Source organism: Artibeus jamaicensis, unplaced genomic scaffold, assembly GCF_021234435.1.
Source record: "Artibeus jamaicensis isolate MK-2021 breed Jamaican fruit bat unplaced genomic scaffold, CSHL_Jam_final contig_233, whole genome shotgun sequence".
NCBI lineage: Eukaryota > Metazoa > Chordata > Mammalia > Chiroptera > Phyllostomidae > Artibeus > Artibeus jamaicensis.
Window position 1 is genome coordinate 1,843,984 of NW_026521486.1, and position 16,180 is coordinate 1,860,163.

The window sequence follows — 16,180 nt, forward strand, 5'->3', positions numbered from 1 at the left end:
GACGGGATGGGGGCCCTTGGTCCCTACAGAGGCGAGTCCTCCTCCCCGCCCAGGTGAGGTGGCTTGGGCCCCAGAGTGGGGGTGGCGCCTGCTCTCAAAGCCCCCCCACACCATGGCCTGTCACCCCACACCGAGCCAGCTGTGGGGCCAGGCTTAAGGGTGGTCTTGCAGCCAACCGGAGACCTGTGGGGGGGATGTGGCCCTGGCCTCCCCACCCACCCGCCGGAAGAAGCTGCTGGCAGGTTCCACGTGCTGGACAGAAATTTTATTCAACGCTGTCCCTCCAGCCCTCCAGGTGCTCCGGGGTGGGAACCTTCCCTGGGGGAGGAAAGAGGAGCCCTGTGGACGGGGCACCTGGGACGGAATCCGCGGCAGCAAGTCCCGCTGGCCCTTCCCGGGGGGGGGGGCGGCAGACCCAGCCAGGCCCCCTGGTCGCCACAGGGCCGAGCCCCTAGCTGCCCGGCCCGGGTTCGGCTCCTCCACGTCCACTCTGGTGCTCAGGGCCGGAGCCCGGGCCATCGCCGGGGCCCTCGGCGGCCGCTCCAGGCCGGCTCCTGCCCCGCTGCAGGGTGTAGGCAGACGGCCCCAGGCGCAGGATCTTCCCGCTGCCCAGGCACTCGCCCCCGCTGTAGAACACGGCGAACTGCAAAGGAGAGGGACAGCGTCACCAGGGGCTCGGTGCCTGCAGAGCAGCCAGGGGAGGGAGGAGGGGACGCCGCCTCTCCCAGACCTGTCCCTGCTCCTGGGCGGGTGGGACCTGAGCACCCACACCCCCTCTGCCTCCGGCTGAGGACCACGTGCTCCGGGAAAGCCAGGTGTCGCTCTTCCTGCAGGAAGCCCGCTGGCCACCAGCCCCCTTGCTGGCCCAGGTGCCCCCCAGGCCGCAGAGCTCGGGCTAGACCCTGTCCCCACACAGGGCCAGGCTGGGTGTGGCCTTCCACTCAGGCTCCCCCCCACTCACCTGCCCCAGGGTGAGAGCTCGCACGGCCTTCACCGCCGTCACCCACACGGTGCCATCTTGATTGAGGGTCAGCACGCAGGGCACTGTGGGGGGAGAGGGGCCCTTGGAGGGAAGCTGGCCTGGCCTGTGTGCTCAGCCCCAGGTCACGGCCACAGGCCCACACAACCTGGACCCGCAACCCTACAACCACCTCCAGGATCCCTCCCACATCCCGGAAGAAGAAAGCTGAGCCAGGCCCGTAGGCCTCCAGGCCTGTCCACCACGTGGGCAGAGGGGAAGGGGGGGGGCATCACGTGACCCACACCGTGGGAGCCCCTTGCCCCAGGTCTCATGGCCCAAGCCAGCCTAAATCTGGCCTCCGGCGGCAGATCCCTCCCGCCCAGTCACCTAGCGCCATCTGGTGGCGGAAGCGGAAGTGGCACTCCATCATCTTGTCCCGGACCAGGGCTGCGGGTGGCTCTTCCGCGATCCAGTGCACACGGCCGGTCCGCAGCAGGTCCCTGTACAGGGCCGGGTGGTCCGTCCGGGGGGCCTGCAGAGCGGGGCGTGGAGGTGGTGACTCCCAGGAGCCCTGAGCAGGGCGGGCCCCCAGCGCCACCTCGCTGTCCCTCATTAAGGACAACCCCAACAGCAGACACGTGTTGACAGCTGGTGTGTCTGCCGTGGGCATCCACGGGGCCCTCAGGAGCCGTGACCCCGGTTTTGCAGAAGAGGAAACTGGGGCACAGGTCACAGTCACTTAGCAAGCTGTGGGCTCTGCCCCCATGACCTCACCACTCAGCACCCCGCCTCCCAGTCCCAGTCTCGCCCCACTCCCCACAGTCTGCCTGGGGCACAGGCCCTCTGGGGGAAGCCCACCCAGCCCAGCGGCTGGGGAGGTCAGGAGGACCGTGCTGGGTGCGGGCCAGCAGGGGTGGTCTGCTTCCAAGAGGCCGGCCCGACCCTCCAGCATGTCCCACCCCCTGGGACCCAGCGAGCCTCCCTTCAGGGCAGGACCAAAGGCTCTCAGCAGCAGCGGGCCTCGCATAGGGACAAGTGTCAGTCAGTGACCCCCGTGTTTTCACAAGGCAAAGGACCGCCCCGAAGGCCATGCTGACACCACTGTGACTCGTGCCTGTCGGGGCCGTGGCCGGGGTTCAGGCCCCCAGCTCCTCCCGGAGGAGGCGTGCGGAGCAGCCGGTGGGGGCTGCCATCTGCCTGCATCACAGAAGGTCCCCCAGGCTGTGACAGTGCGGGAGGTGACACCAGCTGCAGAGCCTGGGCGGGCGTCCAGGGTGCCCAAATCTTGATACCTCAGACACCTGGGGTTGCAGCCAGTCGGGTGGGAAGGGGCGGGGGCTCCCTGGCTCCACCCCCTGGACACCAGCAGTGCTCACCCCACCCTCCCACGTCCTAACGATGTCCCCAGCCCTGGCTGGTGGGGCTCAGTGCATTGAGCACCAGCCGGACTGTGAACCAAAGGGTCGTTGGTTCAATTCCCGGTCAGGGCACAGGCCCGGGTTGCGGGCCAGGTCCCCAGTAGGGGGCCCGTGAGACACCGCTGACAGATGTATCTCTTGTACACTGACGTTTCCCTCCCTTTCTCCCTCTCCCTGTGTCTACAAGTAAGTAAAATCTTCCAAATGTCCCCAAGCACTGCAAGTATCCTGGGGTTCGGCGTGTGAGGGGTCAAGCACCCCCTGTGGGATGTGCAGCTCCAGGGCTCGGAGGAGGAGTCCGGGCCGCAGGGGCTCCGGCGGGGCTGGCCGCCTGGCGCAGTCCCACTGTCCGCTGCCCTTGTTCTGCAGCAACAGCCAGGAGCCACGGGCGGCCCAGGCTGCGGCCACCCCCTCGCCATGGGGCCTGCGCACGCCAACTCTGCTCCAAGTCCCAGCCCCTTCTGTGAATGCAGAGGAACCCTGCCTGTTCCCAGGGGCTACGGGCAGTTAGCAGAGCCACCTGGGTGGGCGAGGCTGAGCGCACCCCACCCCCGGCCCCGCTTGTCTCACGCCCAGGCCCCGCTGCCCTCCCAGAAGGCCGCCCCACTCACCACGAACACGTCACCCTTGGTGCCGTCCTTCTCCACCACGTACCAGGGCTCGCGCAGGCCGCCTATGTTGGCTCTCTGGCCCAGAGTGAACAGGAACCAGCCTACGGAGACCGTCCTCAGTGAGGTGGGCTGAGACCCGTCTGCAACCCCGCACCCTGGGGAGGGGGCCTCTCTGGGCCCCTGCCTCAGCCCTAAGCCCGGGCTCGTCCCCCTCATCTGGGCCACGTACCGGGCACCCCGCCTTCGGAAGGCTGGCTGAGTGCCCCGTCCGAGGCCGAGAGAGCCTTCCCACTGAGCCCCGGGTGCGCTGTGAACCTCACAGGAGTGCCTCCGCCCGTGCACTGACCATGGCGGGGCCGGGACTGCCACTGTGCGCCACCATCGCAAGACCAGACAGTGAGGCCACCCACGTCATCCCCTCCCCGGGAGTGATCCGTGCAGGCACAGGCCACTGCAGGAATCACGGTGCCCCCTTCAGTGCACCCACAGTCCTGTCCCCAGTAAATCTAGGCCCCGCTCCCCGGGCGACACCGCCTGCCCGAACCCGGGTGGGGGTCTCAAGGCCGACTCGTCTGCAGGGCCACCCTCGTCCAAACAGCACACAGCCCTGGCCCTTCCCGCCGGCCAGGTGCTCCTTGGGTTGGGACTCATTTGCGCCTCAGGCCCCAGGGACACAGCCCAGCCTCTCAGCCACCGGAGCTGTCCTCCCGCCGGTCTGTGAGCCATGCGCCTGGCCAGACTCCATCCCGGCCTTCCTGCCACAGGCTCTCGGTGCCCCAGCCCCATCTGCCGAGGAGGGAGTGGCACCTGCCACAACGGGATACCCGACGCCACCGCTCGGCACTGTCCGCAGCCGGTGCTCCCTCTGCACGCGGTTCCAGCAACACAGACCTGACCCTTGGCCCAGCAAGTGGGGCCTTCCTGAGTCGGCAGCACCCTTTTCTACTGGCTGCAGGACTGGACAGGAGGCCGCCTCTCAAAACACACGCCCCCCGAAGGCTTCGACTGCACCCCACCGTCCACGTCCTGTCCTCATCTCGTCCGCTGCCCGCTCCGACTTCTGGGCGAACATGGACGAGGTGGCAGGACCCTGCCCCGCACTCCCCAGGCTGCTCGTGACCCAGGACTCGGAGTTCACGACGGGAGGCAGCGAGGCTGCGTCTCACCTTTGTGCGCTCCCAGCACTCTGCCGTCTTCTATGGAGACGAACCTTCCGGGCCGCGGCTGCAGGTACTGGAAGACGAGTGCTCGGTCACCCCGACCCAGCCTGGGGTGCAGCCCGGGCCCTGCCCCGCCTCACACCTCAGCACTCACCTGGAGAATGAAGTTTTCAAAGTTTCTCTTGCCAACAAAGCAGACGCCCATGCTCTGGAGAAAAGGGGGACACCCGTGAGCCAAGGAGGGGCCGGGGGCCGCCTCCGACGGCCTGCGCCCACTCCACTCGGGCCCCCGGGGCCCCGCCCACCCCGAGCCTCACCCGGGGCCCAGGGCTGGTGTGCCCTACAGCACCCAGACACGGTCACAGCCCCAGCCCAGACCGGGGGCTCCCGGGGTGCTGACATGTTTGTGGTCCCTAGTCCTGCACCCGGCCAGCTAAGCAGGCAGGCCACACCCATGCCCAGCAGGGCCGGCCCCTGTGTGGCAGGCAACAGGCCAGCTGCCCAGACACACAATGAAGTTGCTCGAGCCTTCGGGCCACTGCCCATGAGTCTCAGGGAACAGGGACCGGAGCAGCCACGGGAAGGGGCACAGCCAGGCCAGCCGCTGGAGCACCCGTGGGGGAGTCCGAGGAATGGGGACTGTCCCCGCGGTGACCCGTTCCAGTGGGGACAAGCTCTCCTCGGTGAGACCCCCTGCACAGGGCTTCCCTCAACCTTAGGTTGGTTATAACCAAGAACGAGGGTCCCAGGAGAGCAGACCCCTGGCTCCTACCCGTCACACTCAGAAACAGAGCCGGGGAGAGAGGGACAGAACGGATGGTGGGGTCGGGCGCAAAGAGCCAGGGTCGCTGACAAAGGCACAGCCAGTGCCTCCCCAGGAAAACGGGCAGAAGTGGACACTCTAATTAAAGGCACCTCAGAAACGGACGGAGCTGGCTGACCAGGCCGGGGGCGGCTGAGCTGGCCGGGGCCACCCCACCCTCCGGCACCAAGCCCCCACCACACCGGCTTCACCCTAATCCCACGGAGCACCGGGCTTCCTGGCCTCGGGCCCCTGCGCACGTTCTCTGCGTTCTCTGGACGGCGCCCGGCCGCCCACCAGACACCAAGGCCCACGCACCCTCGGCCAGGCCGCCCGGCATTCCAGCAGAGGCCCTTCCTGGCGTTTCCACCCCTCGATCTCCACCAGATCCCCCTGCCGTCTGCTCTCTCTGGCTCATAGGGTGTCTCCTGAACCACAAGCCCTCCCTGCCCCCTGGGGCCAGTGATGGAAACAGGGTCAAGAAGGCCCAACAGCTCTTCCCCGGGGTCTCAGGGCCCAGCAGGGCGGGAGGGAGCGGCCCAGCCAGGCTGCCGGCCGACTGCATGGGCCAGCTCCCCCGGGCCCTGGCGAGGCAGGCACGGCGCCCCCCTCCTACCTCCTTTTTCTGAAGCACGTGGCGAAGTCCATTCTCAGCAGCTATTTTCTTTACAAAATCTTTCGTTAGCCCCCCCAGAGGGAAGAGGGTTCTCCTCAGGGCCTCCTGGGAAACCTGGCTGAGAAAGAAGGTCTGGTCTTTAAGGTTGTCGGCTGCCTGGAGAAGCTGTACCGCTGCCAAGAGTGAAGAACAGAAGACGTTGTGGGCGTGGCAGGGCCTGCCTGGCTCCCGCACCCCCTCCCCGTCCTGCAGCCCGCCCCACGGCAGACAGAGCCCCCCAGCCCTGACGGCGGGCCTGAGAGGGGCCCCTGCTGCGGATGCAGGGGCAGGTCCCACGCCGGGTGCACCTGCTGGTACAGAACAAGACGGGGAGGGCTGGCGTTCACCGCGAGGGCATCTACTCCAGTTCACACGCTGGGTGCTGCTGTCCCCACAGACGGAGCGCCCCACTGACACCAGTCCGGGACGAACTGGGGCAGCTCACAGGCCCGGGCGGCCTGCAGCTCCCCGACAATCTCGGGGTGCGGAGCCCCACCGTGTGCAGGGGCGCACTTCCAGGTGTGGCTCTGGGAAAGGCTGCCCCTCGGGGGCCGTACGCCACCCGCCTTTTCTTCCCAGGTGAACACCTGTCGGATTCCTCCACGGTTTCGCTGCTGTTCTGGGTTCTTTGGAGCAGGGCTCAGAGAACGGGCCCCGCCCTGCTCTGGGCTGGGCCGCCTCCGCCCGGCACAGGACTGAACTCCCTGGCCGGCCACTGTCAGGCCTCCCGAGGGGCCCGAGGCCCATGCAAACCACCAGCACGGTCTCAGCATCACGTCTTGCTCCAGCACTTCTCGGACCTATGCCGTGTGTGACACGCTGCACCCAGAGCACGCCACACACATGTGCCACGCTCTCTGTGTGGCTCATGTCCCCGTCCCTGGCCCCACCGCTGATTCTCACTCGAGCTGTGTGGGTGGAATCACCTCCGGTTCACAGATGAGGAAACTGGGGCGGGCCCGACGGGGCAGGCAGAGTGGCTGGGCGGGAACTGGAGCCCGCCCCAGAACTTGCAGCCCACCGCTGGTGCAAACCACCGCGCCAGGCACAGGTGAGAGGCAGAGCCAGCGGCCAGCCCTCGGGCCACATGCCCGACGCCTCTGGTCCCAAGGCTGGGCCAACCCAGCCGAGTGTGTGAGGGCCTCAGGCACGGACAGCAACGTGCCTTTCCTCACAGCTCTGAATCGCTGTACAACAGGCTTGAAATCGGCTGCGTGGGGCCAAGCGCCAGCGGCCCCAACCCCCGGGAAGGAAGCAGCTCTCGGTGAGGCCGCTCGTGCCCGGGGCTCTGTTCCTGCACGTTCACTGCTGCGGCCCCGCGGCACCGCCACCACCTGCACAGGTGAGGTTCTGTTCCCACACGGCCAGGACCCCGGCACCCAGCCGTGGGCCGGCTGAGCGAGGGGCCAGGTGCTCTGCCACCCTGCACTCTCCGCACCTGCCACCGGCCCAGAGGCCTTCGTCAGGTCTCCAGGGCAACCGAGTCAGAGGGGAACGAAAGCTTCATCTCGCCTGGAAACAAAGACCGTGCGGCGTCACTACACCCAGCAGGCAAAACTCAGGCACACCTGTCATCCAGGCCCAGCAGCTCGGTGAGGCCAAGCACTTCCCAGGCAGCAGGGGGCGGGCACGTCTGCTCTGTGTGGAAATGCACCGTTGGCCCCTGAAACCCCCCGGGTTCCTGGGTGGGTGCTGCTCTGAGGGAGCTTCCGACTGGCAGGGCTCTGCTTCACAGCCGTGACTTCCTCAAGTGGAGGATCCCCCGGGTGGGTGATGCCAGGGCGGGACAGGCAGCGCCTGCAGGGCAGCTGGGGACCTGTCATCTCCCAGGCCAGCGCAGCAGCCAAAGGCCCTGGGCCCTGGGGAGCAGCACGCACCCTCTGCCACGGGAAGGGGGGTGGGCAACGGGAACAGGGAGCCCGGCGCTGCCACACTCAGGCCTCCTGTGACACGGTGCCTACCGCACAGTGGCCACGGCCAGCACACCCGCTGGGGACAGAAAGAACAGGACCCAGGGGCCCAGTCCGCAGAAGGAGCCCAGAAGGAGCCTTGCAGCACCGGGCTGGGAGCCAGGTCTGGCCTCAGGGGCACCGCACTGAGGGACGCCGTCCAGGCCGCCTCTTCCCACCTTCGAGGCAGGGTGGGGGTGCACCTCCCGACACTGCTGGGCGGGAGGAGGCAGTGCACCTGCGTGTGACGCCCGGGGCAGGCAGGGGGCGGCGAGGTGAGGCCAGACAACCACGTGGAGAAGTGCTGACCCTCCCCAGCCACATGGCCACGGAAATGCCTTGTATAGACACAGCTCCAAGCCCACCTGCCCTTCTCTTGACCCTGGTGTGACCTTGAACTCTTCTACACACAGACGAGTGTGAAGATGAACCAGCAGCCCCCCAGCAGCGATGAACTCGCTGCCTGGTGTGTGTGTCTCTCTAGGAAAGTGCAGCTCCGCCCCTTCCACATCAATGGACTAACTTACAAACATGGCTGCCGGCCTGGCCACCAGGCCAGCACTGTGACAGTCAGGCCACACTCAAGGACCCAGGGTCTCAAGCCCTGGACACCTTGCTAGGTCGTAGCAGGGCCCGTGGCACCCCAATTATGCTGTCAAATACCCCCTCGGGGGTTGGGGGGCCTGCAGATGGCCAACCCAGTGTCTGCAACGAGCCCTGAATTACAACTCGGGGTCCCCACGCCCTGGCCCGACTGCAGGCCCCTGAGGAGATGACCCTCCCAGCACCTAGGCTTTGTCCGACAGGGTCTCCTGGAGCCGCAGGGTCCGGCAGGCGTGCTCACGCCACGCCCCTCGAGCGCTCTGTGAGCTCGTGGACAGGGAGCTCCGACCCGGTGCTTCTGCTTACCATTTCTAACCTCGAATCGGTTTCTGAAAAGCCCTTCTGGCCTCTTGATGTGCTTCTGCTGAAAGACTTCTTCGTCTTCCAGGGAGGTCCTCGCGTAGTGGCCCGTGGCAACCGCGTCTGCTCCTGGGGGGTTGGAGACACAGGGTCAGGTTTCAGGCCTGTGTTCCCGGCCGGCTGTACCAGCCACAGGTGCTTTAGGAGGCCGAGGCCCCGCCCCAGGCCCCGCCCCAGGCCCCGGGGCACAGACGCCCTTCAACTCCTCACTAGAGTGACACAGCCCTGCTCCACAGTCTTATCGCATCTTCAAGGCCTTCCAAAAGTTACTGTGTTTTTGTTCGCTCATTTTAGTTTAAGGAAATAGAATCACACACACAGATTTAAGAGTATGAGGTTCATTCCAGCGTTTCTCACGTTACCAAGGAAAAGCCGTGAACAGCCACACTGTTTAACACCAGGACCGCGTGGGGGCCGCAGTGTCGGTGCTCAGCTGTGACGCAAACAAGCACTGCCATGACTAACGAGTGCCTACACGAGGAGGAGCTCGGTCTCGCGTGCCCACGACTGCACGCCTGCCGCCGCCAGCCCCGCAGGAACTCAACTGCGGCGCCGCTCACGCAGGCCTGACCGGGACAGGGAAGGCGCGCGCAGCTTCGGGGAGAGCACACACAGCACTGGGACCCCTTTTTAGACGCGCAGAAAGAGACGGAGAAACGTCGTCCCGCAGCCCGGTCCTTCACCCAGGGCCCTCCTTCTGCGGTGCTGTGGCTCCAAACCCTCTTTACGAAGGTGGGCGGGGCGGGCAAAGGCAGGTGAGCGACACTGAGCAGCACGCGCTCAGACCATCCGCACTCTCGCGGTACCTGCCACCTCTACCACAGTGAAGGGCCACCCGGGCGCCCACACGCCCCTCACCGTGGGGGAGTGCCAGCTGCCTGGCGCTCGCCAAACCAGCCCGGAGCAAGACAGACCCAGAAGGGTGACCCACAGGCAGAGGAGCTGCCCTAACGGGGACGTTCGGGAGCACATGTCCCATCCTGGTGACCCTCCAACGGGGCACAGAGGCGGGGCCCTCTGCACGCAGCCCAGGATCCCGAGCGTGCGGCGTTCGTGTTCAGTGTACGCCATGCCGCTCCCGCAGGAAGTGCAGACAGACGGCCCCTGGAGCTCTCTGCCAAGGCAACAAAGGCAAGCACCCCCCTGCGCCCCACCCAGCTGTCTGTGCCTCCTGGGTGCAACACCCCCCACCCCAGGGCAGGTCACACACCAGAGCGGAGCCCTGCGCCACACACTCGCGCTTTGCTGTGACGATCCCAGCGGCCCCACTGCTCTCCGGACGGTGCGGGTGCGGACACGCTCGAGTCAAACTCGATTTCCCCACCCGGAGCCGGGCCCTCCTGCAGGACCGTCGGAACTGACGGAGCCCGGCAGACCACAGCGGGGCAAGTCAGGCCGCAGGGGCTGGGATGACTGGCACAGACTGGGCCCACGGCCGGCTCCCAACTCATGGCCCCCGATCCCGGCCCCATCTTGGACTAGGGAATAGTGCTGAACCAAGGTCACGCTTACCTCTGCTCAGTTTCGTGTTTCTGATGTTATTCCAACACCTGGATTTGTTAGGACTTTTTATTCTTTCTTTTTGTGGCCCTGTTTTCACTCCCCAACTCCACGAACCAACCTTTTATCATCACCTGCTCGGCCACAGGTCGTCTGTACATACGATCTGCAAGCCTTCTCTGTCCCCACCTCGGCCACAAAGGCGCTAACCCCACGGAGGTGCTAGCAGTCCTTGGACACCACTGAGTCCCTGGCACGTGGCCAGGCACGGCAGGGTGGCTGCGGTGGGACAGAGCAGACTGAGAGGCCAGCGCTGTGGCCCTAACGGCAACCCCGACGGCAGGAGACGGGACAAAGAGCCGGGAGTGCACAGCAGTGCAGCGACCGCACCAGAGGGCGGTCTGAGCAGGCAAGTCAGCCCCCAACAGGAGGATGGAGGTGAGAACGCAGAGACGCAGGGACAAACCCCTGGCGCCGAGCTGTCCCAGGCAGCAGGGCCCGGCCCCACGGCTGGCTTTCAGAGCACAGCACCCGCTCGGACACCCGGGGTCAGAGTCCGGTGCGGACTCAGGCCAGGTCGGAGAAAAGGCGGACCCTCTCTTGGAAGTGAGGAAAGGTCTCGGCAGGACCTGCAGAAAGGAGGCGGCCCGGGAACTGCACGCCGCGCTTCTCGCGGGCCCTGCGTCAGGGCCCCCGTGGCTTCCGCAGACTGCGGCCACCCCTGCGACCTAGCACGCCTTCCTGGGGACTCCGCGAGGCGGGCTCTCCCGCTCGCTGTGCCTGTCCCCTTCCAGCTGGGTGGCCCATGGGGGCGGGTCCCCTCCTCCCAGCAACCCTGCTATTCACACATCACCGGGGAGTTTTCTTAGGGAAATAGAGAATGTTACTGTTTTCCCTGCTTCTTTCCCTTCTGAAAGATGAAACTGTTTACAAGGTTTGGATTCTGTGTCTGCAAATCTCATGCCTTCTTTAAAGAACGGAAAAATCCGAATGACTTACCCAGATTACCCAGAGCATAATCGAAGAAGCACCTGAACTTGATGTGCTTGTTGCAGACGATGTCCGGGTTGGGCGTCCTCCCTTTCTCGTACTCACTCAGGAAATCGCTGCGAGAGGAGAGACACCGTTCACGTCCAAGTGCAGAAGTGCCCTCCAACACCGCCACACGGGGTAAGCCGCCAGCTGCCGGGTGCTTCCCCTCGCCTCCCCAAAGCCACGCTTCTCCTCCACCCAACGCGTGCTTACAGCCCTGCTCCTGTGACCAGCAACACGCCTGGATAAAGGAAGGCGTTCCAGCCCGTTGCCGTGACGCAGCAGGCTCACGGGAGCGTGGGGTGTGATGCCCACCCACCTGCTTCCTGACGCCTCCCCCACAGGGGGTGGCAAGTCAGCCAGCCAATCCCCAATCTAGGTGTGGGAACCCAGGTCACCTCCCTGATGTGACCCCCTCAGGCTTCTGAGGACCAGCATCTGTCTGATGCTTCCAATGGGTAAGTGACCCTGACCGGGCAGGTCTCTACCCGCCGGGAACAGCCGGACGTGGGAGAAGGCGGGCTGACAAGGCGTTCCCGGACGTGGGGTGCACCTTCAGGAGGCTCTGGTGCTGCCCCCGGAGTCAGAGGCTGCGTGGGCTTCTAACACCGGCGGCCATACTGCTCACGGAAACTAAAGGTCTCCACTGATCAACGAGGAAGAAAGACCAACCGGACAGCCAGCCAGACAGTGCTGACCCGGAGGGCGGCCGCAGCAGGAGGACAGGTGCAGGCCAACAGGGTCCCAGGGCACGTGGTTGTGGCTCTAGCTGGCCACACCCAGCACCTCCCACTGACCCCAGCCCCGGCCCAGGAGTGCACACGACTGGTGTTGCTTCCTGTGTCCACCGCCTCGGGGTGTTCCCTCGTTCTGATTGTTGGACAGCCGGCCGGCATCACTGCAAGCCCCTGGAGGGAGTCCCTGTCTGGCGCTCTCTGAATGCCCACATGCCCACACTGTCTACAAGACAAGCACCGGACGGGTGATGAAGAGGTTGAATGTTTGCACTGTTCGTGGAAAACACGCCCTGGAACCCATTTCCACAACCGCACAGGGCAGATGTGTCGGCCAGCAGCTCAGTGCAGGAGAGGAGTCTTGCCGGCATGTGTGCAGGTGGCGGCAGCCGGGAAGGACATTTGGCCACTGACTGGTGGAGGCCAGGGGTCCCCAAGGACAGGAGTCAGAGGGGTCCATGCCACAGAGCGCCATCAGAGCAGTGCGTGTTCCGAGCACGGTTACAACCACGCACACGGGCGGCGGGACAGAGGACAGAGGGCAGCCGTCCACGCCCGAGAGCCCCGAGGCAGCGCACAGGGAGGGGCCCGACGGTCTCCCCAGCTCTCCCCCTCCTTCCCGAGGCCCAGTGCAGGGACAGCAGCAACTATGGGCCCAGGACACTGGTGTGACCCGGGCTCCAGGCCCAAGCCTGCTCCTGACCTGCGCAGGACCTGTCATTAGACCTGCCCCGCCTTCGTCAGAGGGGAGTCGGCCTCCAAAATGCAATGGAAGGCGACGTTTAAACCTGCCTGATTGCCTGCTGTCACCCCAAACCGGGCCGCACTCCGGGGACCTCCCGCCCGCTGCCCCTACCCGCCCAGACTCGGTCTTGACGTGATCACCAGCTCCTCCGCTCTCCTCCACTCTGGGGTGAGCCGCCCCGCCCCACCCCGCCTCCCAGTCCTGCCACCGCGGACTGGCCTGCAAGGCTGTGAAAGGGCAGGCCGTGTCTGGGTGTGACAGCCCCCGCTGACCCTCCAGACGGACGTGTACTGCCCGGCACGTCTGTCCTCTGGGACCTGCCCCGTCAATGTGCACCTCGGCTCCCACCCACACCCCGACGTCACCCCACAGCCCCGCAGTGGAGTGTCCTCAGCTTCTCTGCTGGCTTCTCCTTAACCTGACACCCGGCTGCCAGGTCCATCTTTTCAATAATGAAAATAACAAAAGCTACATGTGTCACTTAGCAACGTACCAGACACTGTGCTCATAATCTCATTCAAGTCTTGTAATAACCGCACTGTCACTGCACTGCCGCCCTCGGCCCACTTGCTCTGCCGTGACAAGGACCGGCCCGGTTTTCTAAGATCCCCGGAATAAAGAGCAGGCACTTCTCTCCACCGCTGCTCATGCCGCCCATTTCCAACATCTCCTCTGCCCCCCAGCTATTCCAAGGGCAGGGCCAGCTCCCCCCCTTTCCTGAAGCCCGCCCCCCCCCCCAGAACCTGCGGCTTTGTGTCGGACTCTCTGGCCCTCCCACATGCCACTCCCCACTTCCTCGAGTGAAGGCAGCCTCCTCCTCCTCCTCCTCCTCCTCGCACTGGACCAGAAGTCCCTCAGAGACAAGGGCTCACACACCTCCGCGTGCCCAGTGCAGCGCCGGGCAGGGGCAGAGCCAGTGCTGAGCACTGTCGGGACTGCACTCGGTTTCCAGTGCGTGCACACGTGCAAGGGCGTGTTCTCTCGTCTTCGGAGCGCACGGGGCAGTGGGTCGCTAACTCTTATGCTCGGAACCCCTCATCACCGACCTGCAGGGGCACGGAGACGCTCCTGGTGGCACCTTCCGGGGAGACTCAGACTCCGCCCCCCGTTCTGACCCAGCGGCAGACTCGTCTCACGGTGCAGGAGGAATCCGAGGTGCTGGCAGGTGGCAATAACAGGACTCGGAGCCGGGGCGCCGTGGACCCAGACCCGGCCTCCCACGCGGTGGCTGAGGCCCCCGGCATGGTCTGTGGCACTGCTGCCCAAGAACACCGCGAGGACCATCACCCCTGCACCCTCGTGCACCTGAACACTTCGTTCCAGTACTCCTTCACGTAGGACACCTGGTGGAAGGGGATGTCCAGGACCTGGCAGACCCGGTAGGCGTCCTCGCAGTCTCTGTCAGCTGTGCAAACGCCCTGCTCCTCCAACGCGTCCCAGTTCTTCATGAACACCCCCGTCACCTGGTAACCTGGGGGACGGAGGGAGGACAACTGAGTGAACATGTGAAATGAGTCCCAGGGGCACGGGCAGCGGTTTCTGAGCCGTGTCCACGCGCTGCTGTGCCTGGCAGTCCCTGCTTTTCTCTTCAGAGCAGATTCACTCCCCAGTACAAGCCCCCTGGCCGCTTCCTGCAGGGATAGACGCCCCCTGCCACCACCGCTTGGAGCACTTTGTATGTCCCCATTCTCAAAGCCACTGTTGCACTGAAAGTGTTTGCCCGTGTCTCCAAGACATGAGCAAGATGAACCGTGTCATCTCCATGCCCCGCCCTGCGTCGGCGCACTGCCTGGCATGTGGGGGAGCAGATATATGTTAAATGAGAGCAAAAATTCAACAATTTTTCAAAGCAAATGAAATCCACCTCTCAGTTTTCAGAAGAGTTAACTCGTTTAAAAAGTTATTTCCAACTACCACTTAAGACTTAAGAGGCCAAGTCCTCAGACATCAGGCAAACTTTTGGCCGTTTCATTACAAGGGCTGTCCTACCTGTACATAGTTTATCACCTACTTCTCCCTTTTTCATTGTGACAAACCACCCAACCAGACACTGGCAAGACCCCCTTTAGCCTTGCACCGCCCTCCTGAGCCCCACCTGCATGAGCAGCCTCTCTTCCCGGTGGGCTCAGTGTAACCCACGAGGCTCTAAAAGGTCGGCACAGAACTCCAGGGAACACGGGCTCCACCACAAAGCTCTGCCAAACTAAAGCCCCATCTGCAAGAGGACCCCATCCCCGCTGGTCATTGGGGCCTCCCTCTACCTCCTGAGCACCTGACCGGTCCTCACATGACCCTGTGTCCCCAGCGCCTTGCAGTGTCCAGCTAGAGTGCTTGAAGAGTGAATAACTCCACACCAAGCTTTCAAATCCACTCTTCGCCCGGTGGGTGTGGCTCAGTTGGTTGGAGCATCAGCCCATAACCAGAGGTGTCCGGTTCAAACCTCTACTCCCTTCTGAGTCCAGGCGCTAGGACCCCAGGTCAGAATGCATATGGGAGGCAACCAATTGATGCTTCTCTCGCTGAAAGCCATACAACATATGCAACATCCTCCATAATCAGGGCTCAGTGTGCTCCTCCACCGGCCTGGGGCCCGGCCCACTAACGCCCTCCTGCCTGCGCGTCAGCCTTGGCCCAGGAAACGCTTTGCTCTGCGAACCCTACTCCTTTCCAGTCTCAGCTCAAACACAACCACCTCTGTGATGCCGTCATCCCCCCTTCTTGCAATTATAAACGCTGTTTGCCTATACTTCTATTTAGCATTAAATCATTACATCTCGCATAAAAGCTACAGTTGTTAGTCACCTGTACTACCAGCCACTCATGTTCTCCGAGTGCTTAATCCGTGTTGGACACTGCGGACACACTTTGTAAGTACATGGTCACTTCCCCCCTTGTTTCCGGTGACCATATGCAGCAAGTGTCGTCGGTATCTCACAGAGAACCGGCCCCTCGTCAGGAACCCTGCTTCACTCTGCATTCCGAGAGCCCAGTGACCAAGGAGGCTCGAGGGAGAAGATGCGCCACTGTCACCCAGAGGGCGCCACCCCCTGGGGAAATGGCCCCGCGGACAGAGCACTTAGATGGAAGGGACCTCTGCTCCTGACCCTGGCCGCCTGTAGGTGTCTGCACGAAACGCTAGTGCTTTCCAGGAAAAGTCTGCCAGCCACTGAACGGCGAAGGCAAACGACACTTGGTGAGCTGGCAGCCCATCGGGATGTCACCGCACACAGTGGGCAGAACAAGGACTTCTAGGCGGCGACTGTGCGCAGCCTCCCGAGTCACGTGCTACGTCGCCGCCGCGCCTGGGGTCCAGCAGTCACGCGCCGGCCCGGCTGGAAGGTCGGTGCTTCACCGCCTACTGCGTCGGCGGCCGGGGTGGCTGTCTCACTGCTCCAGGGCAGCAGGGGCCGGGCCGCGCATCCCGACAGCCAAGCGGAGAGTGAGGGGCGCGGGGCTCTCGAGACGGCGCCGCCTCACCTCTCCGCCTCAGCAACAGCGCGGCCACGGCGCTGTCCACGCCGCCGGAGAGGGCGCACACGACGTGCCGCGCCGCCAGCATCCGCGCGCCGCCAACTTCAACCCCAATCGCTACTGCTTCCGCGCCGCGCCGGAAGTCCCGCCTCCCGTCGCAGCGTTCTGCTGACGGGGCC

General features: G+C 64.6%; 1 protein-coding gene across 4 annotated transcripts; it reads right to left on the bottom strand.

The window, feature by feature from the left end:
• Nucleotides 1–250: 250 nt before the first annotated feature.
• On the bottom strand, nucleotides 251–16,126 carry TRMU (tRNA mitochondrial 2-thiouridylase). Of its 4 annotated transcripts, none has more exons than XM_037160624.2 (11): nucleotides 16,008–16,126; nucleotides 13,836–14,001; nucleotides 11,019–11,125; nucleotides 8,466–8,588; nucleotides 5,569–5,741; nucleotides 4,305–4,358; nucleotides 4,157–4,223; nucleotides 2,991–3,091; nucleotides 1,349–1,493; nucleotides 962–1,044; nucleotides 251–643 (listed from the first exon to the last, which is right to left on the bottom strand). In XM_037160624.2, exons 1-11 carry the CDS (start codon nucleotides 16,087–16,089, stop codon nucleotides 452–454), a joined length of 1,293 nt encoding a protein of 430 aa, XP_037016519.2. In that variant the 5' UTR covers nucleotides 16,090–16,126; the 3' UTR covers nucleotides 251–451. The 4 variants fall into 4 exon arrangements, with proteins under 4 accessions (XP_037016519.2, XP_037016520.2, XP_053518156.1 ...); XM_037160625.2 differs by lacking the exon at nucleotides 16,008–16,126 and adding an exon at nucleotides 15,333–16,001; XM_053662182.1 differs by lacking the exon at nucleotides 962–1,044 and having other exon boundaries at nucleotides 411–643.
• Nucleotides 16,127–16,180: the final 54 nt, after the last annotated feature.